Source organism: Rhinolophus ferrumequinum, chromosome 3 (genome assembly GCF_004115265.2).
Source record: "Rhinolophus ferrumequinum isolate MPI-CBG mRhiFer1 chromosome 3, mRhiFer1_v1.p, whole genome shotgun sequence".
In the NCBI taxonomy this organism is placed as follows: domain Eukaryota; kingdom Metazoa; phylum Chordata; class Mammalia; order Chiroptera; family Rhinolophidae; genus Rhinolophus; species Rhinolophus ferrumequinum.
The window spans coordinates 35988479-36011405 of NC_046286.1; the positions used below are offsets into that span (position 1 = coordinate 35988479).

Sequence of the window (22927 nt, forward strand, 5' to 3'; positions counted from 1 at the left end):
AAGACTGTGAAAACAAAGGAGTAGGGAACTTTAACACATAAAAATATTTCAAGGGCTCTAAAGATAAATTGGTAAACACTGAGTGTTTTAGGAAGCACTATATGTAAAAAGTGTTTAATAATATGTAATTCAATAATATTTATTAAATTATATTTTACTAATATTTCACAATTATTAATAATTATATCAGAAGCAGGTCATCAAATATCCACAAATAGCCAACATATCCCTTTTCTTATACATAATTAGGATTTATAAGCAGGATCATTTTGTTTAGTTCAATAATCTTAGCCTTCAAAATCCATAAGCATTTTCTATAGGAAGAAACTAAGCTGAAAGAAACACTGCAAAGAATCTTTCTTGATTTTAAGAGAAATGTTCATGTTCAAATGGGCAAGGACCACTTGAAACAACCAAAAATCTGAAAAAACTAAAATGTACATATACAGATAAACAGCACAGAACAGTGATCCCTGAGAGATGGCAAGCAAATGAAAGTGCGCGTTATGATTGCCCTAGCTTATTGTTGGAGAGGGTTTCCAACCTCAGTACAGGAAGGGGGGACCCCTATGGAGCCTGGTAGTCTTCCTTATTTGAGGAGGTAGTTTTGTAAGTCTGGAGAGCCCAAGGCATCTAGAACTTTTAAAGCAGAGACTGTAGAGGAGATGGTGTTATACGAGTACAGAGAAGAAGGTCCAAAAAGTCCTCCTAGAGCCTTCAACCCAGTACTAATCACTACATAGATATGGGGTCTGACAATTAAGTTCGCAAATGATGTTGCTAACCTTTTTTGCTATCAGAGGCATTATTCATTATGAATTTGTACCAACTGGACAGAATAGTAACCTAGAATAGTAACCAAGTTTACTATTTGGAAGTGCTGAAAAGGCTGCATGAAAAAGTTAGACGAAAATGACCTAAACTTTTCACCAAAAATTCATAGCTCTTGCATCAAAAAAATGCACCAGCTCACACAGCACTGTTTGTGAGGGAGTGTTTAGCCAGTAAACAAATAACTGTATTGGAACACCCTCCCTACTCACCTGACCTGGCCTTCAATGACTTCTTTTTTTACCCAAAGATAAAGGAAATATTGAAAGGAAGACATTTTGATGACATTCAGGACATCCAGTATAATACGACGACAGCTCTGATGGCCATTCCAGAAAGAGTTCCAAAATTTCTTTGAAGGGTAGACTAGGCGCTGGCATTGGTGCATAGCTTCCCAAGGGGAGTACTTCGAAGGTGACCGTAGTGATATTCAACAACAAATATGTAGCACTTTTTCTAGGATGAGTTCGCGAACTTAATTGTCTGACCTCATATGAGAAAACTACTGGAAATCAGGGAAAGAACCACCCAAAAGGAAGAGAGAGAGCAATTCCGACTTCCAACAGTGCCAGAAATGTTCCCCCTAACCAAAGCAGAAAACCTCAAAATTCTCAGAGCATGATGTACTCAGGAGGTTATTGTCTCAGTAATAGGGCAAAATTAGGCCTAAACTAAAAGTTTCTCTAGTCTGACTTTAATAGAGCATAAAAGAAAGCTTCAAAAAGATCAAACTATTTTCAAGTAACTTAACTGCTTCCAGAACAAAGCTTAGGGATGTTTATAAGAATATAAAAATATCTGGCACCCAAAAAAGTGAAATACACTATGTCTGGCGTCTAATAAAAATTACCAAGTATTCAAAGAAGGAAAAAAATATGACCCATGTTATAGACTGAATGATTGCATCTCCCCAAAATGCCTATATTAAAGCTTTAATGGGATGGTATTTGGAAATAGAACCTTTGGGGAGGTAATTAAGATCAAAAGAGGTCATGAGGGTAGGGACCTAGTCTGATAGGATTTGTAAGAGAAAGAGAAGACACCAGAGTGCTCACTCTCATTCTCTCTCTCCATCTCCCTCTCTCTCTCTTTCCCTCCCTGCAAAACATAGACCAAGAAAAGGCCATGTAAGGACATAGCAAAAGATTGTCATCTGCAAGCCAGGAAGAGAGTCTCACCAGAAACCAAATTCTGACAGAACTTTGATCTTGAACTTCCAATCTCCAAAACTTTGAGAAAATTAATTTCTGTTCTTTAAGCCTACAGTCAATGGTATTTTGTTATGGTAGTTGGAATTGACTAAGAAAATCCATAATAAGAACAAAAATCAACAAATAAAAACAGAATTAGAAATAATATACATGACTGAATTATTCAAAATGGATATTAAAATTATCTTTCATATGCTAATGATGATAGAAGAAATATTAAGCATGGTAAGTAAAGACATAGAACATTCAAAAGACTCAAACAAAACTTCTGTAGCTGAGAAATGCACCCAGTGGCATTAACAGCAGATTAGAAATTGTAGAAATGAGATTAGTGAACTTGATGACATGATAATAGAAACTACCCAAAATGAAACCCAAGAAAAGAAAAAAAGATTGAAAAACAGAACAGTGCAACAGTGAGCAATGTGATAACTTCAAGAAGACTAATGTACATATAATTGGAGCACCTGAAGAAAGTGGGTGTGTAATAAATAAAATATTTAAATAACTGATGACCTAAATATTTTTAAATTTTACAAAAGTATAAATCCACAGATCCAAGAAGCTCAATGAACTGTAGGCACAGGAAACGAAGAAAACTACACCAAAGCACACCATAAGTAAATTGCTTTGAAATCATTGTTCAAAAGATAATCTTGAAAGTAGCCATATAAACAAAAGATACACTATGTATAGAGGACAAAAATGAGAATAATAAAATAGGTAAAGAAATTTAATATATGATTATGAGTTATGTTTCTGAGAGATGTAAAAGTATAATTTCAACTAAGAATAAATTGGTTCGATTTTTTATTTTAGGGTTTAAAAAAGCTAAAAGAATTCTCAGCCAAGTCTTTTACTTTCTGGAAATATTAAAATTTATTCAGATTAATCTTCAATTATCTATTACTATTCTCCATGTGAGTGAACTATTAAAAGAAAAAAAATATGTATATTTTCACACAAAAGATGTAAAGACTTTATGTAGGGTTTTGAAAATATTATGGAAAAGAATGGTATACAGAACAATTTATTTGTATTATTACAAATTTTCACAAATATCAAATAATTTGATGTGTATCTAATATGTTTCTAAAAAATATTGTGCTAAATGTTTTCTGATCTCTTGTTTCTCTCTTAAATTTTTATTCAGTGGAACAAGACACTTCTTACACAAAATTCTGAATTTCACACAATTCAGAATTGAGGAAAATTACCATTTAAATGTTATAAGTGTTGGTCTGAAAAGAAACCTATGTTCCCAAAAGAATGGCATCCCAAACTTTAAAATATTCCCCAAACTAAATATGTTAACAGTCAAATGTTGTATTTCATACCTTGAAGTGCTTCAAAGATTTCAATTATATTCCTGTCTTTGATTCTTTAGATAAAGGAATTGAAGTTAAATAAGGCACAATATACCTTATCCTAGTCTTAAAGAAAAACTTTGGATTTTAGGGAGAAATTTTTAAAAGCCTTGTTGGCTTCCCACAAGTAGAAAGCAAGCTTTTTAACTTCATTGATAGTCATGCCACATGATATAAAATGCTGTAACACTCACATTGTAAGTTCTTTCCATGTTTTAGGAACTCTCACAAAATGCTTTCCAACACCCACTGTACCTCTGCTAAACCAGCTGCCATAAATTGGAGGGCCAATAGAAAGTTTCTCATCTGCTGGCTTTCTAGCCACAGTTCACAGTTTTCATACTATCAGCAGTCTGCATACCATGTCTCTGAGTTGAAAGCGATCCTGAAAATATTTACAAAATGTCCCCTTGGACATTTATCAGAAACTCTAAGAGCCTGACCTAGTGACTCTGCCCAGTTATCCCCACTTTAGGATTCATCCACCACCTAAATACCACATCTGACTCAGCTTGCTCAAAGTGCTTGCTCAAAGTACTAAACTGCTTTACTTTCCACGAAGAGAGCGAAGTAAAACACAACAAAAAAATGGTACTAGAACAAAGAAAAGTTCCTGGCTTCTCTCACATTTGCTCAGATGTTTGAGCAGTTTGCCTATACTCTAAAAAATGGATGCTTCATTCTTGCCTAGTCTGCTCCTAGTTCAAAAGAGGCCTTTCTGTTCACACACCTTTAAATGAATCAGCCACTGAAAATTTGTTAGAAGCCCAGCTACTTAGAACTGAAAGATTATTTAGGATTTCTGCTTACATACTTGCTTTTGGCTAAAACGTCCCTTGTAGAGATTTACAATTCTAAATAAATATCTGAAGACTCAGTCTATTTAGAAGAAGACACAGTGGAGGAGAGTTTTTGAACAAGCGTCCCTTTACTCTAAATACATATACTTCTATAATTTCTCAGCCACATAAATTGTATCTTTACTCCTACAAATAAATTTAGTTATATGTGTCATATCTGGCCTAAGTTTACAACACGGCTTCTCTCTATAACAAATGAATTTCTGCCAGAAATAGAGATGAATTTCTGCCAACTTCTTAAACATCTGAATATATTATTCAGACAGAAGATTTCATTTACTATTAATACTATGTAAACCAATCATAGGAATATTTGAGAAACATGCCTTTTCATGTATTTAAATTTCCTATAAGGATTTTGATTTTTTTTTTCAATATCACTAATTTTGACAGAAATTTAAGCTTAGTCATAGCCAACTGAGTTTGCCAGTGATTAAAAAGAAAAGATGACTTCTTCAGACAACTCAGATGAAAAGATTTTAAGGATAACTTAAAAATCAAGACATAGGACTTAATTGAATTTGTTCATTGCCTGAAAAATCACCCAATTCCTCCACTTCTTTCTAATAAAAGGAAATGCAAGGATTCCCTATTCTGTCTTCTTTTCCTAAAATTTTTCCCAAAACAGAAGGAATACATTTTTCTCCTATAAATTTTGAGAAATGCTCATGATTAACAAATGACTTTTTAGGAAAGATAATTAAGAAATGTTGACACATATTTCACCAGACAGCTAATAATGAATGCTGATGCATCATTCAAAATTATTTATAAGAAGAATATTAATGAGATTAAGGTAAATCATTGCCACCAGAAAATTGAGACTTTTGACTTAACCTTACCAAATACAGTCGGAATAAAGTAAAGAATCTAGGATTAGTGTATAACAATCATAGTCTCAATAGCCACTATCACTTATCAATCATCTCTCAGTGGCGAGGCACTATGCTTGGTACTTTGCACATTGTTATTTCAATCCTCAGAACTGTAAGAGACTGCATTCTACAGATCAGGACACTGAAGCTCAAAGATTAAGTAATTTGCCGAAGATCATACATCTATAAATGTGCCAAATTCTCTTTGTCTTCATGGCTCCTGATGTTTTTATTAGTTCAGTTTCTTATCTAGTTGATTATTCTGAGAGAGAGAGAGAGAGAGAGAGAGAGAGAGAGAGAGAGAGAGAGAGAGAGAGAGAGAGAGAGAGAGAGAGAGAAAGAGAGAGAGAAGGAGAGGGAAATAGGTAGTGGAGGGATTCAATATTTCACAATTTGTTAAAAACTTTAGATACTAAACAAACCTGAATTTAAACCACATTCTTTATAGGTCCTAATGTTTTAGTACTCAATGATCATATCAAAAAAACAAATGCAAGTGGTTCAGCTTCATGTCACTTGAGTGAGGTAGCACCAATACACAACCAAACACACTTGTAATGTTACCTACATTCAGTTGTGGCTTCTCCATTCAAAGGTTCTCCTTCTCCACTGCTGTAAACTGCAAATACTGAAAGTTTGTATTTTGTCTCTGGCTGCAGATTTTCTATCACAGTATGAATTGCATCTCCAGGAAGATTTTTCTCTCCAGCCTCAACATCATCATAAAGCGATTTCCACGAGACCCTGTAACCACGAACCATTCCTGGAGCAGATGTCCAATAAGCCCCAACTGATGTGTCAGTGATATCTTTAGTAATTAAATCCCGAGGTGAACCACGTTCTAGAATAGAAATTAAAGGAGAATCATTTTTTAATGTCTACTAGATATGTAAATATCCCTACCTCCTGGGAGACATCCTAACTTGCTGGACTCAAATTCAGCTTGTCTAAAGTTGCTCATTTCTTCTTTCTAAGTTTTCTGTCCTGTTCTGTCAGTGGAACAGATTGATGGAATAAAACTTTAGAGTTATATCTGCTTCCAGTCTATCACCCTGCCCCCTATATATCCAGTCAGATTGTAAGGTCCTTCAGCGTAAGGACAACAACCAAATATGAAGGAGTATATGCCAAACAGAAATTTTTCCAAAGAAAAAAATGCATCTAAATCCAAAAATTTTGCCACATTTCAGTCCACTTTATGACATAGCCCATTGTTCACAAAGATCTTTATTTCTTTACCATCATATTTTCCTTTCTGATCTAATTTAAATAAGCTCAATTTCAATGTATGATTTACAATAACTTCAACAATTTCCTATCACTTACAAATCTCAATTCCAACAATCATTTTTTGGTGGAAACTTTATTTGTTCAATCAGTTAAAAAAGTAGAAGTGCAAACTTTCAATACAGCTTACCCTTAATGAAACCAAAAACCACCAATTCTTCTGGAAAGCTTAAAAACGATTAGTCATCAAAATAAAACACACTACTTGTTTTAGCTGATTGAAAATGTCTGCTACTAAATTTTGGCTCTTTCATTCAAAAAAAATACAACCCAAGTGGAAAAATATAGAAACCTCAACTTAATAGGAGGCACAGATGCCTTCCAATAAAACCCTTACTTTCCATAATTTAAATGTAAGTTAAATATACAGGTCACTTTATATTGGCTACCTTTACTAGGGTTTATGCCACAGTGTGACATAAATATAAAACTATCTGCTTCTACAGCATACATTTTACCAGTAATTATATATTCAAGCGAATGATATACAATGCTGTTACAGGAATTTTGAAGGCTATTATTTTACTTGAATCAAAGAAAAAAATGAATACCTTAAAGATACTCATAATTAAACAATTAAATTTCAGTACAAAAAGTAAAGATAACAACAAATGAAAAAGATATCTGGGTGAACAAAAACCTATCATACATGGTAGAATTTAGAAGGGAAAAATAAACAAAACAGGAGCTGGGCATCCTACCAGACCCCAAGCCCAAATGGAAAATTCTAATCCATTATAAATAACTCTAACTGCTGACAAGACATTTCATCTCTAGAGGGAAATTAGTTACATATTTCACTGTAACCAAGAATACTTATTTTCAAGAACATGTTGACTTTTTTTCCCTAAGTGCTTGAGACTAATTCTCAACTAAAGCTCTTCTTTACCTGTATTTGCTACTTAAATGGCCACACATCTTTACATTTTCTCTACTTACTGGAATACAAACAAACTGTTTCTATGGTTTGGTTTGATTTCATTGCTTTTTAATTGATTGATCGATTGATTGATTGATCATTGATATTCCCACAAATGGTCTCTAAGTTTTACATGTGCACACGTTTCTTTTGCTTGAAATGCAGCCTTTTTTCCTAGGCTTCTTTTCTCCTAAATTGCAGTTAGAAACAGCTGGTGTGAAATAATTGTACTTAAAACTGACTTTGTATTTAAATGAGCTAAAAAACTGCATTAATGACTTCCCAAAAAATATATAAGACAAAAAAAAAGTTAGGAGAATGTGGGCATTATCTTCCAAATTACACTGGAGTAATGTACAAACAATATTTTTAGCTTCTAGTCTCCCCAAAGGTTGTGCTTCTCATCCTGTTTTCCTTTCTACTTTCTACAGCACTGCATTTGTGACATTGTTTATTTCCATGACAACAGATATCAATTTCACAAACACAGACTAGTGATTTTGCTGTGAGAAAAATAATAGGAAGAGAATTGTGTTTGAAGCAAAAATACATCCACAAAAACATTTCTGGGCTACAAACAAAAGGAGCCTAGATCACTAGACATGAATTTCCCATGAATTTTAATCAACTATTTTAACACTCTCAAGACTTATGAAGTAAGCACAAAATACTAGTAAAATTGCAATGAAGACCTTTGTAATGTTTACCAATGTCCTGAAAAGAATCTGTAAAGATACAAATAAAATATCAACTGAAAGATATTCTTGAGTTCTAATTAATGGCATAACAACACTAAGTTGAGTGATCGCTAAGTTCCCTACTACTCAAAAAAAAAGGCTCAAAGAACTGTAGTTTCTGCCTGTGTCACATAAAGGCATGACTTGCAGACACTGGCATTGCAACATTCCATGATAATGACAAAGAAATAAGGAATCCAAAACAGAAGAAAGACATTTCAATCCAATAGCCAAAATTGAAAAGATAAACCTCTCTAATGGGCTTCTATGTCAATCATTCTGTTTGATAAAAAGATGCCTAAATATTAAGTTTATACTATTGTCAAACAATTGAGAAACTTTTTTTCTGAAAAAAGGAGGAGGGTTGGGTATTCTAGCTGTTGCATGAGTCCCAGGGATTTTGAGAATATGATATAATCATGACAAGTAATTTTAATAGATCCTATAACCCTTGAAGTTTTGTTTTTTTCCTTAAATGGAATCTTGGCTTGGCCAAGTATTAAATCAAAGGATGAAGCTATTGGATTGTACCCTATGATATAATTGGCAGGCTGCCAAGTGGCCCAGCTGGTCTTGGAATTAGATGTGCCACAAGCTGAGCAGGTCACCAGCAGACTCTATCACCTCCTGGGGCCCTGGGGCCCTCAGCAGCGAAATAACTGGACTGGACCTAGTCGGATATATAGAATCACCTGCAGAGCCAAAGACTAGACCATGCCCAGATCAATTCAACTGGAATATCTGGAGATATGCCTCAGCACGGATGCTTTCTAAATCTTTTAAATCTCTTCTGTGATTCTAATGGCTCTACAATTCTTTATTTTTTTTCTCATTTCTTTTCCCTTCTTACTGCTGCTTCTCACTGAGGCCTCGAGAGGCATTTATTTTGAAGGTGTGCTTGCTTAATGTCTGAAGGAATCCTCATACTTGTTTTTTCTCTGAAATGGGGCTCCTTCAAACTAAAGACAGGTGTGGTGAAAGCAAAACTCTTCAAAACTGTTGAACACCGTGATGCTATGTAGGACTGCTTGATGGTTTATATATCGTTTGGGTCTGTGGCCATGCACAACAAATGATCTTTTAGATACTAGACTAGGCTAAAGGCTGACCCTTAGAGAAGTAAGAAGTTGTTTGAAGCTTCCCATCACATCCTTTCCATCCCAAACACATGTGGGATGTTCAATGCTCTCGACTCCCCTGCATCCTGTCTAAAAAGGAAATGGTTCTCTACACATGCTTCTTATTCAAGAGTTGATCACATTTTCCTGTGACTGAGGTTCAATCCAAGTGTTACCCAGCCAAGCATTTGGTTTGGTTTAATATATTGAATTGTAGGCTTTGTTCTCAATCTAAGAAACTTCAGACATCAGTAACTGCAGGAAGAGATTATATGGCTTGGTTTGGTTAGATGGGGTTTGGGAAAGTCTCTTGTTAGCACCTGAGAGGGAAGAGGAAAGAAAGAGGAATAAGAAAGGAAAGATGTCAGAAGACCAGCCTGTAGCATCTCTCCAGGAAAGGCAAAGTAATGGCAGCAGTGAACAAAAATCAGCTCCAGTAGACTTTTTGCCATTTTGTCATTACCTTTCCCTGAACCTGGATCCACTTCTGCTCTAGCAAAGGCTCCCTCCCTCCTTGAGGTCCTCCTTTCCCTCTGCCGCAAGATACAAATGTATGTTTTATGATGTTTTGGCTTGTTCAGTTTTTTTACCGAAGTGACATTGTTTTCAATAATATTTAATCTCATGGTTCTGGACTATATGTCTGTGCTTTGTATATTACTTTTATCTCTGATAACAGAATTTCTGGCAATCGTTTCAAACAAGTCCTCTTCTTTAGTGATGGTATGCCTTCATCTTTATTCCTTTGACTTCTTCTCGAAAGTTTTCCCTTCTACCCTATTCTCCTCAGTATAGTACCAGTACAGATATAAGGAATAATAATGCTTTTCTGTCATAAATTTAAACATACAAAATGCACCAGTTTTTTAAATTTTTATACATTTCCACTCCGATTATAAAACGTATTCACATATGTTCAAAAGGCATTTTTCTCGTGCCTGCTGGCGTGTATCTTTGTGCTGCTGCTGTGGGATGTAACTCAGACAGGTGCATTTCTCATGATCTGAACATCCACAAGGGGTTGATTTCTACTTTTTTCCACATATGAGGCCAAAGAATTAATGCCTCATTTAAGTAACTTTCCTACGTTTCCTTAGCCCTTTTCCATTTGCTTTCTGAAAAGCAAATCATCATCCAATTCAAATATAATTATAATAGAAATTAGCCAATGATGATAACTGAAAAATTAATCATAATGAAATGAAACTGTATTTCATCTTATAGATTGTTCCAGCCAGCTTTCATTGAGTTTCACATACCACTTTCAAAAATAGAAGTTAAATTGAAAATGTAATGTAAACCCTCTTCTAAATCAATTTGTCTTTTCCGTTAGAACTCAGCTAAAAAGTCATCCAACTTTCCATAGCAGAATACAGAAGACCTGCTTCTGGATAATGTTCATATGGAAACACACTTGATTTACTACCAATGAATTAGAGCCACCATTCAAAAGGACAAAGTTCACTATTGATAAGTTAATTACCTTAAGCAATACATATTTCTTGAAAACCTCTTAACAACTAAATTAGCCTTCGACCTCAAGGCCTGTGTGAGGTTTCTTTCATAATTATTACCTGTTCAATTTGATTTACATTTTTTTATGATGAGTCATTAATTCACAGAAAAGGAAATATTAATTACTGTTTGGTGATTGTGCTAAAGTTCCCTGGAAACATCAGAGTTGTTATACCCAGCATGTATGATTTTTCAAATTATAAGACAGCAATAAATCTAGGAAAACATAGAGGCCTTGTTTAGTCCATGTTGGAGAGGCCCCATGTTACTCAACAGCATGCAGAAGAATTCCTTGATGTGCTAAAAACCTCATTGTAACAAAATGTCAGCTGAGTTAGCTTGGTTTGATGTACAGGAAGCCATTCATGTCTAGGACATTGGCAGGTTGCTATAGCAACTGAAACAAAGGAAATTCTGAAGTCATCTTTTCCATAGCCAAAAACAACACTCAAAATTAAAAAGCATCGAAATAAGTCAGAGTCGAGAACCATATGATTTCACTCATATATAGGATATAAAACTGAAAGAACAAACAAGTACAAGACAAACAAACAAGCAAAAACTCATAGACACAGACAATAGTTCAGTGGTTACCAGAGGATAAGTGGGGAGGGAGAGAGTTAGAAGAGGGTAAAGAGCAACACATATATGATGATGGAAGGAGATTTGACTTTGGATGGTGAACACACAATGCAATACATAGATGATGTGTTACAGAATTGTACACTTGAAACTTATATAATTTTATTAACCAACGTCACTCCAGTAAATTTAATTTTAAAAATTTTAATTAAAAATAAAAAGAACCATATTACTCCCAAACTGAAATTTGTGGTAAATTCATTTGTGGTAATTCATTTGTGGTAAAATTCTGAATTAAAATGGGCAGTATTCATCTCAAGGTTTATAAGAACAGTTTTCCTTTCTCTAAACACTAACAGTGACAAGTTCTACAAAAACGTAAAGTGCATTTCCATGTACAACAGTGTTTTAGTAATCACATTAAATTTACTTTAACAACAACAACAGGAGAAAAAAAAAAACAACAATGTAAATCAACCCTAATGGTTTGTGCTCAGATTCCTCTGAAGTTTGGATCTGAAATAGTAATAAACTCTGCCTTTGTGATTCTATTTCATTAAGTACGAGAGCCAGCCATGAACTTCCCCAATGCCAATGCTAATAAATCTCTCTTCCAGGGACAGGGGAATTTTCTGATCATTGGCTGCACTTCAACAAAGCACTAGAAAACAGATTCAAGTTAAGGATGGTTGTAGACCACACTAAATATTTTTTTAATTCTTTTTGAATTGAATCGAATGCACTTCAGGCAATCTATAAAATGTTCAACTTACAGAATGCTCTTGCCCACTAAGCCATGCCTCTGGATTGAAGAAACATTCCTTTAAGGTAGGCTCTTACCACCTCCACTCCCAAGAGAAAAACAGATTAGAAAAACAGCAGCCCTCAAAAGCAGTTGCCTGGCTCTGTTTCTGGGCTTTCCATTCCCTGCATTTACCATCATATCCTATTCCTGTATATGGTATGTGGGTTTGGCTGAGTTAATACAATAAAATGAAATGGAATAACCAGGGGCAAAAATCTTCTATTATTTTAATTTAGTCACAACTATGCTTTCACATATTTGTCAAGTTTACCACACATGATGCCATGGGATAAATATGTTAATAAAATCAGGCTGGCAGCATTTCATGTAATCCTTCACCGAGGTAAAGAGCTTGGTGTAAATAGAAAAAAAAATTTATAATTACAATGTAGTTATGAATTAACTCTATTTTTAAAGTAAACTTGTAAATCATCTAGCTCTCCTCCTTCTCAGGAAATGAGAAGTAGTTTTCAAAATTTATTTTACTACGTGTGTATCTCCCTTAGAGGTAATTTCTGATCAAATACGTGTGAGAGCACACACTCACACAAGCACACAAGTTGGTAGATGTTCTATACCACTTGTGCAAAGCTACAAAATTATAAACAATTTAACTGTACAGCTAGCATAGAAAAACATTCACAGCCCAAGAGAATGTGTTTCCTGTTCATTTAAAATGTGTATTTTGTTTTCTAAAGATTATTTCTACATCATTCTTAGCAAAAATTCCATAACTCTTAGAACCAAGAAGATTTTGATTGAGTATTAATACATTTTTGAAAGTAAGAAAAATCAGAGGCTAAAAGATACAAACAAGTAGGAGTTAAACAATTTCCAAGATATTCCTTATAAGGGAGAAATTTTTATAAGTATAAATAATATACGACTATTCTATAAAAAAATAAAAGCTCAAAAGTTTATCCTCAAAATAATCCTATGAACAATCTATGTTGAAAGATTGAAAAAAACACATGAGAAAGAAAACTTCAAAAGGTCAAAAGAAAAATACAAACTTCTCAAAAATTTTAGATGTTGCTCCAGATATAAAGATCACATGCTTTTATTGTTTGGATTATGTCTCTGTGATTAAGGCAATTTCCATTTCTACCTCTAATTATTTTCACAACTTTAGTGTAGCCAATCAATATCTCTGAAATACTTACAAAAGCTTTATGTTTTGATATCAGTTCTAAAGTTAATGTTATTTCCTTTTGATAAATTTTATAGACATATAGTACAAGTTTTAATTGCATTCTCCCATTTGATCTCCACAGTAGGTCTGGGAGGAAGGGGTAACAATGGTCATCCCCTCTTTATAGATGGGTAAACTGAGATTCATAAAGGTTAAGGAATTATTTATTTCAAGGTCACGTGGCCAAATAGACAAACCCTTCTGGTAATCAGTATTTTACATACAGGTGCTTAATTTTTCATTTAAATCCTCTTCTAAAAATAAATTTCATGGACTATTGGAATTAAACTCCTAGATCACTATTAGAGATAGAATTTTAATTAGAATGTTTTTTATTTATTTGTTTTTAATTCTTGACTACGTTTTGAAGTTCTATCCAAAACTGCCTGCTGTAGGCCTTGCCCCTGCTAATTAAATCATCTATAATCTTCCAAACTCCTGGATCCACCTAATTTGATGGATATTTTTTCTAATATCACTGTGACTTCACATCACAAAAGATATTTCAGATTCATTTTCTTCCTATGGTCATTTAAAATAAGTCATATGAAAGATGGTAATAATAAGAGGACAGCTATGCCTGATTTTCCATTTAGGCCCCCAACTATGGTACTAACTCATCACTGTAACCATCCACCAGTATTTCTTTTTAATATTATATTCCATTCTCATTGTGGTTAAGTTAAATTTGTATTTTCTCTCTCTTACATGACTTACTTTATACTTGTGGTGAGGTAACTCTAAGCTGCCATTATGTTTCAAAAAGATCCAAAAAGATATGAAGTCTTCTGATAATGAACTCTAGAGAACCAAGGAAAGGCTCCAGTCTTGGAGGTGGTTCTTACTAAGTACTGCATTAACTTTGAACTTTTAATACAGAACTGAATTTTGGAGGTTATTTGGAAAACAAATAAATGGAAACTTGGATTCTCATATTTCTCAAGTTGTTATGAATATTTTTATGCATGGTGAATGAAGAGACACTGAGAGTCAAAATAGGGTTCCTGTGCCCTCCTGGGTAATGAAAGCAGCTGTTGTTACCTTGGGCAATTCAAACTCTTTTCATCCACAGGTGTTTCCCAAGGTTCCTTCCCACTCTGAGTGTCACACACCTATTCTCCACTTAACCAACTCATGACATTAAAGACATATTTCTAGGGTCTTATTATGCTCTGAGCTCCCCAACACACTTCTCCCTAGTCAAGTTAAATGTTTCAGTTGCTGACATTCTACATACATCTCATAATAAGAGGCAGTTTTATAGTTACTTATTTTTCAATACAAATTTCTTTATAAGAGAAAGTATTGCACATTTCTAGATTTCATTCTCTGAAAACATTTTAAGCTCCCTAAACGCAATCACCAACAGGTTCAGGGATTTCTATAAAATATGACAGTAATTACCTTCAAGCGTTGTTCCTTCTCCAAAAAGGGCGTCTCCAGCCCCAGACGCATACAAGGCCGTCACAGATAAGGCATATTGTGTCCCTTCATTTAATCCTCTCAGCATGGTATTGGTTGTATCTCCTCTGACAGTGACCTCTTGAGTTTCACCTCCTGCCACTGGGGTATATGTGATGAGATACTGTTTCACTTTTCCTGGTGCTGCACTCCAAGATAATTTCATAGTTGATGTTGTAGGGTCAGAAACTCTTAAGTCTCTTGGGTTCCCTCTAACTTCATTTAAAAAAAAAAAAAAAGAAAGAAAAAAAACTCATTATTTAATTTAATATAATGACTTGAAAAACACTTCATTGTTTTATATGCATATCTGTGTATGAAATGAAATGTATGTCCTGGGTGATATTATGACAGTTGTAAATGTTAAGTAGCCAACAGAGTTTAAACATTTCTAAGTTGGGCCTTATATGTCAGAAGAAAGAAAGCAAAAGACATCCAATTCTTCTCCTGTGTTTACACAGTTAAAACCTTTCATGTGAGAATCTGTCATGAAAAAACCTACAAGGTTTTCTCTAAAAGTGGAACAAAGCACTATAAAATGCCCATACATTGATTACTATCACAATGTAGATTTTAACTTCTGTAAGAAATCTTCAATAAAAAGGGTTTATTGGCACAATGCTAAGAACATCTAAATGTAAGGGCCAGGAAATACACTGATGTAATAAAATGACAGATTATAAAAATAATGCTGTTCGTAGAAAAAATATGTAAGAGAGGAAACAGCCTATGTGAGGCCTAGGCTTGGGTAAAACTCGGACTGCCCATCCCTTTGCAACTGTGACCTTTGCATTTCCTGACTTTCCTGATAGAGTGGCCATGTCATCTCTAAAGGATCTCAAGGCAGCCAACCCTACGATGCTCTCCACTGGGCACGTAACAGCCAGCCACTTTTACTCTAGAAAACAGAAAGATGAAGCGTTACTGGGTCTTTTTTGGAGCCCAGCACAAAGAACCCTAGATCCCCAAAGAGAAAGAGAAAAAGGGAAGTAGTGACTTCCCAAAGGGAAGAGAGCAGAAAGAAAGCAGGTTAAAACAGGAAGGGTCTTTGTAGGAAAGTCTAAGTAGCTAGACTACAACGAGAGGGTAGTAGTGATGCAGGCTCAGCTAAAATGAGTATTTCTTATGAATGCACAAGGACAATAAAGTCCACAAACAGGTTCACCATTCATTAGCAACATGTGTCTGAGTTGTTATTTAGTTTGCTTACCCTCAATTTCTTTGTAAAATGGAATAACAATAACTGCATAGACTCTATGCAGGGATTAAATGAGACACTATATATGAAAAGCTCTTTGCACAGAACCTGAAACAAATAGGTGCTCAATAACTGTTCATTATTGCTAATATGCTGTTATTATTTTTATATTTTTTAAAACTTTGAAAATAGGGAATAAAATGAAAGATATGAATATCTTAATTTTCTCAATGAATAACATTAAATAATAATTTGCCACAAACATCAGAATCTATCCTAGGAGCCTAACCAAACCATTTAAATTAAAAACAGGCTAATATTTTAAAATCTTCCTGAAGAAGTAATATATAATGTGTTTCAATGGTGCAGAGTAGTTTGATTTTTAATCCCTAGGTATCCTTAAATTTATATTAGAATATTTAACAACATTATTTTTAAAAGAATATTTAGACCAAACCATAGCATTCAGGTTCTATTGACACAAATAAATGCTGTCATAAGCAAGTCAAAAATTTGAGTAACTCAAGTCTGCAAGGACTACAGTCTAAAATGACTCAGATAATTGAGACCAAATGTCTCACGGCTTGTAGTATCTGGAAAGTTGTCCAAAGTCTCCCCTGCAGTCTAAGATTCTGGTTGTTGCCATATGGTCAGCATATTTCCACTACCTTCCTCAGTGGCTGCATTTCCAGTCAACGGAGAGCCAGGTCCTGAGAAATATTCAGGAATTACAGAGACTTCATATTTTGTGTCTGGAGTCAGGTTCTCCAACGTTCTCCTCCTCTGATTGGCTGGAGTTGTAACTTCTTTGCTTTCTCCACCAGCAACTGGTCTATATATAATTCGGTACCTTAAAACTCTCCCTGGAGCTTGAGTCCAGGTAATTTTAAAGCTATCTGTAGTCTCATCTGTCACTTTTAGGTTTCGAGGTGCTCCTTTTACTAAAATTAAAAAAAAAAAAAGTTGATTTTATATGAAAAACACAAAACTAGATTTGGATCACTAAATTATAGCATTTCTCTAAATAAACCCATGCACAGTTTTTTGACAAACATCCTGGCGACTGTATTCATTTAGCCAGACATTAACCAGATTCTAAAACAGCAAACAGATAAAATATCCAGAAAGAGACTAAGTATTGATAGTTTTTAATTGAATAAACAAGTATGTAACAGTAAACTTTTAGAATCATAAATACTCTATCAAATAGTTAATTCATATTGATATAAATTTCAAGAATAAAAACAACTTGATTCTTCAAATATAAGTAACCAAGGCTTTCACTCTTACTAGATATTTTTCAGGAAAGTAGGAAAATAATACCTAACTCCCAGATCTACCATATTTACTCTCTTGCATGAACTGTCTTATCCAGTCAGTCCCACAACTAACTTTTTATCTATGTAGTCCTTTGAGTTGGAGATAATTAGGCTATACATGTGTTGGACCAAACACATTATAGGTAATTAATGAATGCAAGTGAGGTCTAAATCTTGAGGCTAAATTGCAATGTGGGTAACACCCATAGACACACAGTCTTAAATAAAATTTTGATTAAATCCAAATGAGAATATAATTTGGCTTCGTGGTCAGTAAACATTTAATTGACCTATTTGTTTAATAGGAAATTTGTCCATAGGGACAACACATTCAGAAAATGAACTAAAGGTTATTATCTTTTCAATCTACTGGGGTAGATTGCACTGCAATATGCCTGCATGCCCCTCACATACAATTAAAAGTTTACCTAAATATCCAATTCATCAATAGATCACTCCAGGAAGAAAGCAATTATATCTCTCAAGGAAAGAAAGAAATGGTAGTTGGCAGACTTGCACCCATGATTCATTTTATATGATAATGAAAGACTAAATTAGTCAAAACAAATGAGGCAAAAAAAACTGATGGGTTTGAATACTGGCTCTGAAGCTTAATAAATGTGTAATTTGGAGCCCCAGATTATCCTACTGTAAAAATGTGACTACGTAAGGGATCATTGAAGTGGTTAAATGAGATAATTCATGGAAAACAATTGTCTTAGTACCTGACACATGGCAGGAGCTCTATAATTGCTAGTTTAATAAAGGTATTGAATCAGAGACTTCCTTATTGATTAAAGAAAATTAAATCTCAGATTTCACTCCAGACAAATTGAATTGGAAAGATATTACCAAATTCTATTATGGTAGCTCAATAATCAAAAACCAGAGTGTATCTGAATGTAGTTACCTCTACCCAAAAAACCCTTTAGACTTAAATTTCTTCTTGAGACATATTCCCATCCCCATCCCAAAATGCTAAAGAAAAAGGGCCAGGCTCATGAAGCAGCAATGTAGGCATTACAGAGAAGTTATCAGAAAATGAGAAATACCTAAAGATAGACTTCTAGGTTATACAATCACAAAAATCATAAGATGAAGACACCTTAGGCCATTTAGTTTATTTTCTGATCTTCGGGTAAAAATATACCTAAATCATGCATAAAAGGAAAAAAATCAATCTTATTTTAAAAAAATCTTTCAGAGAACAAAACCTTTATCAGCAAGGTATGCCAATATGTACCTTCCCTGTCAGTAAATATTTCTTTGCAGCTATCTTGAATTTCTCAGTGCTGTTTCAGCCTCTTCTCTTATCCCCAGTAAAAACAAAGAACCATTGACATCTCATAATATTCACTATATTTATCTTAAAGAATAACTGCCGGGTCTTAGTCCTCCTAACCAGGTTCATGTCAAATGTAGTGAAATGGATCAGAAAGTATTCTACTCTGTCCAGAAAAGAGAACACATCTAAACAAATACTGCTTAAAACATTTGGCAAAATGTGTACACCCATTATTTACAATAGCGAAAGGGTGGAAGCAACCCAAGTATCCATCCGCGAGTGAATGGATAAACACAGGATGTAATATACATACAATGAAATATCATTCAACCGCAAGAAGAAAGGATATTCTGACACATACTAAACATGGATAAACTAAATGGTAACTTTGTTCTACAATAAATTTCTAGTTTTTGGAAAACAGTGGCAGAAACCTCATCACACCTTCTTCAGTGGTCTCCTCTCCAGCTACGGGAATGCTGAAGCCATCTTCATATTCCGCAGTCACATTGACCAAGTACAGGGTCTCTGGCTTCAGGTTGTTGAGAATGACACTGGTGCTGGACGCTGGCTCCACCACTGTGACCTCATCATCCCCAGTAGCTTCCTTGTAGGTGATGTGGTAGGAAAAAACATTTTCTCCCGCGGGTGACCAGTTGGTTTTGAAACTGTAAGAAGTCACCTCAGAAAAACTAAGATCCCTTGGAGGCACATATGCTATTTCAAAAAAAGAAGGACATAGTTTAAATTTTTTAGATCTATAAAGTAAAAATAGACTGAATGACTACATGTTTCTGAAATGACTTATAGTCATTTGGGAGAGTGGTCATCGAGACAAATGTACTGAGTAAATATTCCGCACATGACCATTGAGAGAAGGCCTCTCACTTACAGCCCTACAAGGAGGTCCTGATCATTTGTCTTGACCATTCATAATACTAAGTTATGTTGTTTAAGTGACTAACTAAAATTGAATTTGAATTTTGAGCTTCTTAAGACAAAGTAGTAATGGAATGGTCCTGCCTACAACTGCAATTTTAAATAGTAACAGACCTAAAATGAACTATCAAAATGTTCCCATTCATCCCCAACAATCGGATATTAATCTTTGGTGGTAGACAGGTATTTCAAAGTAATAATTAAGGAATTTTTCCTAACAAAAGAATATGTATTAAACTAAAACATAGGAATAGACAATGTTTAAGGCATACAGCTGGTCCTCAGGGGACATACAATGGAATTGAAGAGACAAGAGAGTATGAAGTTATTAACAAAAAAAGCAGTATATATGAATGCCAAATGACTGAAAGTGGTAAGTGTTACAGCACCAGAATAATAAAAAAGTCTTGATGAAAAAGATGAGATGTGTAACTGAATGTTGAAAAAAAGAATTTGGAAAAATAAAATAAAAATAAAAAGAGGGATAAGGAATTCCAGATGTAAGGAATGATGCCCAAAAATGATCCCGGAAAGGGAATACGTAAGAGAATTCAAAGGTCCAGGATTATGTTCTAGTTGCCTTTGATTCAAAGGACCTAGCTCAGCATCCAGCACACAGTAAGCACTCCATTAATGGTTGCACAGTTGCATATGACAAATAAGTGTGATAAAGCTGGTTCCTAGCCCTGCTTGAAGATCTCATATCAGAAACAGCTCATGACTCTGTAAAGTAAAAATGTCTAGGAGGAAGTTTTATCTCAGAGCTAAATAAACTAAGTTTCATAGCTTTCAATAACATAGGAAAGTTACTTTTTCCTATATATAAAAAGAATTGAATAAACATACTATCCACAATTTTAGAACTAGATATTCTTTGTGAAGAGATAACTTTTACTCTACAAAGACTACTAACCTTTTTTCTTTATAGCTGCCAATTCTTGCTCAATTCTAAGGCAGATGGACTGTGTGAGTTCGAAAGATATCCTCTGAAAAGCGTCAAAATCTTCCACTGTAAACACATGGGTCTCAGCAGGAGGAGAGGCAATGGCTTCTAATTCTGAGCGAACAGCGTCTTTCACACCAACTGCAAAGATTTCAACATCTGAATTCCTGAGTTTTATAGCAGGATCTCTGAAAGCATCTGAAGATTTCCCATCAGTGATAAGAATCATGACCTTTGGGACATTGCTTCTTGAGCCCTTGCTAGGCACAAATATTTTCTCTCTGACATAAGTCATTGCTTTTCCAGTGTTTGTAGATCCTCCTCTATAGGGGAAGGTGTTTATTGCTTCAATTATATCTTCAACTTTGGTAAATTTTTCCAAAGTGAACTCAGTATGAGGATCCCGGCTGTACTGAACAAGACTTATCTGCACCCTGTTTGGTGAAATCTCAAAACTTTTTATGAGAACTTCCAAAAAGGCCCTAACTTTAACAAAGTTGGCAATCCCGATGCTGTAGGAACCATCAACCAAAAACACAATATCAGCTTTTATATCCACACCACGTGAGCATTCTGTAAAAAGAAAGAAAGCCCATTAAAATTCAACAATTATAAATTCATCATTGAAATATAGCTATTTGGTTTTCTTAGTAAGCATGCTTCTTTAAAGAAAACTATTGCAAATATTTTGTTTAAAACTAAATCTGAACCAGCAACACATATTATAAAATGGACCTTCACATATTCCAAACCCAGTGATACGCCTATTAACTCACCCACTTGAACTTTCATTGGCTGAGTCTTCTCCATTATTGAAACAGGTTCACTGGATGTCAATCCCTTCATGGCAAAAATACTGATTTGGTACTCTGTGTCTGCTGAGAGGTCACGAACACTGAGTGTGGTCGTCTGAGGCCCCACACTCAGAGCATGCTGTCGGCTGCCGGTGGTCATTGGTGTAAGGAGGACTTTATAGCCAGTCACCGGGCTAGGAGATGGAGTCCAACTTAACTTAACGTATTTTGATGAAACTTCCGTGGCAATCAAATTTGAAGGAGGTTCAATAACTGAAAAGTAACAAGCAGAACAGTGATTTAAAACACAAGATGCAAACTTATTAATGAGGTTTTTAGGTTTGGACCTTCAATTCTCTTTATTCAAATTAATCATGAATGCATCAGAGAGTTGTCAAACCCTAATCTTCCACTTTGACGTGTACCCATCAAACAAAAAGAGACTCAGTGCCAAATTTTCCTTCAGGGAGCTGAGACATGTAGGAAAAAGAAAGTCCTTGGAAGAAATGAGTAATAGGACATCTGAGGCCTAATTCTTCTCTGGGACCAAGATTTCCATTCCGGTTTTAGTATTTTACTCATTGCCTTTATTCTCGGGTACTAAAGTAGGTACTTGATAAATATTTGTCAAATCACTGAGTTACTCAATTCTTTAGAAAGTTTTTCTCTTAATAATACTACAAGAATAAAAATACAATCTTTAAAAGACACTTTTTAATATGCGAAGAAGGATAAAGAATTCAGTAATTCCAAAATGACAGGTTTTTTTCTAATTTTAAAACATTTTATTCCCCCTTATTTCAAGGTAAGAAAAAGAGTTCAACAATGTTCATAATGCCACCAAAGAGAGGTGAAACAATGATTTACAAAGAGAAAATATGGAACTCTAACAAAAGTGTATCTTTATGCAATGTAGAATATAACCATGTACTTAACAGAAAACAATTTTAAGATATTTCAGAAAAAAATCTTCAAAATTTTACATTTGTCAATGGAATCAATTTCCCAGAAGATATAGTTCTACTTTTTAATGTTAGCCTGCAAGAAGTGGGTGATAAAATAAGTACAGGTCTACTCATCATCCCTTCAGAGAAGCAATCAGATGTAGCACATCACAATGATGTCTAAAGAAGTAGTGGGAGGGAAGCAATGGATGTGCCAGCTGGATGCTCAGCCAAACCTTTTCAGTGATTTGGAAATAGTACAGGGAACAGAAGTTGTAGGCAAAAGCCAGCAAAAAAAAGAAAGCTGTGAAGAACAGTGTCAACACCTGCAAAGCATCCCGACACCCCAAACACCAGAAGTTCAAACAGTGGCAGCACAAAAGTTTAGCATCTGTTGTATACACATCCTAGTGTAGATAAAGAATTTGAATGCTTTAAAAGACTGAGTAGATCCAAGATGGCAGAGTAGATAAACGCTCTGCTTGCCTCATCCCGTGAACACATTAAAATTACAACTAAATTATAAAACAACCAATCTGGAGAACCATCTGAAGTCTACCTGAACAGAAGTTTTATAGCTAAGGATATAAAGAAGAAGCCATGTCAAGACTGGTAGGAGAGGCAGAGACGTGAAAGGGGCTGGCCATAAACCTCATCTTGGTGGATGGAAATTGGGAGGGATATCTTGGCCACAGATGTTCCTCACAGAGGAGCAAGGGACCCCAGCCTTACACCAGGCTCCCTA

General features: G+C 34.8%; 1 protein-coding gene across 1 annotated transcript in view; it reads right to left on the reverse strand.

Moving 5' to 3' along the window:
- The window catches only part of COL12A1 (collagen type XII alpha 1 chain), a 112153-nt gene that overhangs the window by 68537 nt on the left and 20689 nt on the right, over positions 1–22927 (reverse strand). Inside the window, 6 exon segments of the mRNA XM_033100041.1 lie at positions 5713–5985; positions 14704–14976; positions 16627–16899; positions 19007–19279; positions 20415–21017; positions 21221–21511. Coding sequence (XP_032955932.1) covers positions 5713–5985; positions 14704–14976; positions 16627–16899; positions 19007–19279; positions 20415–21017; positions 21221–21511 — 1986 coding nt within the window.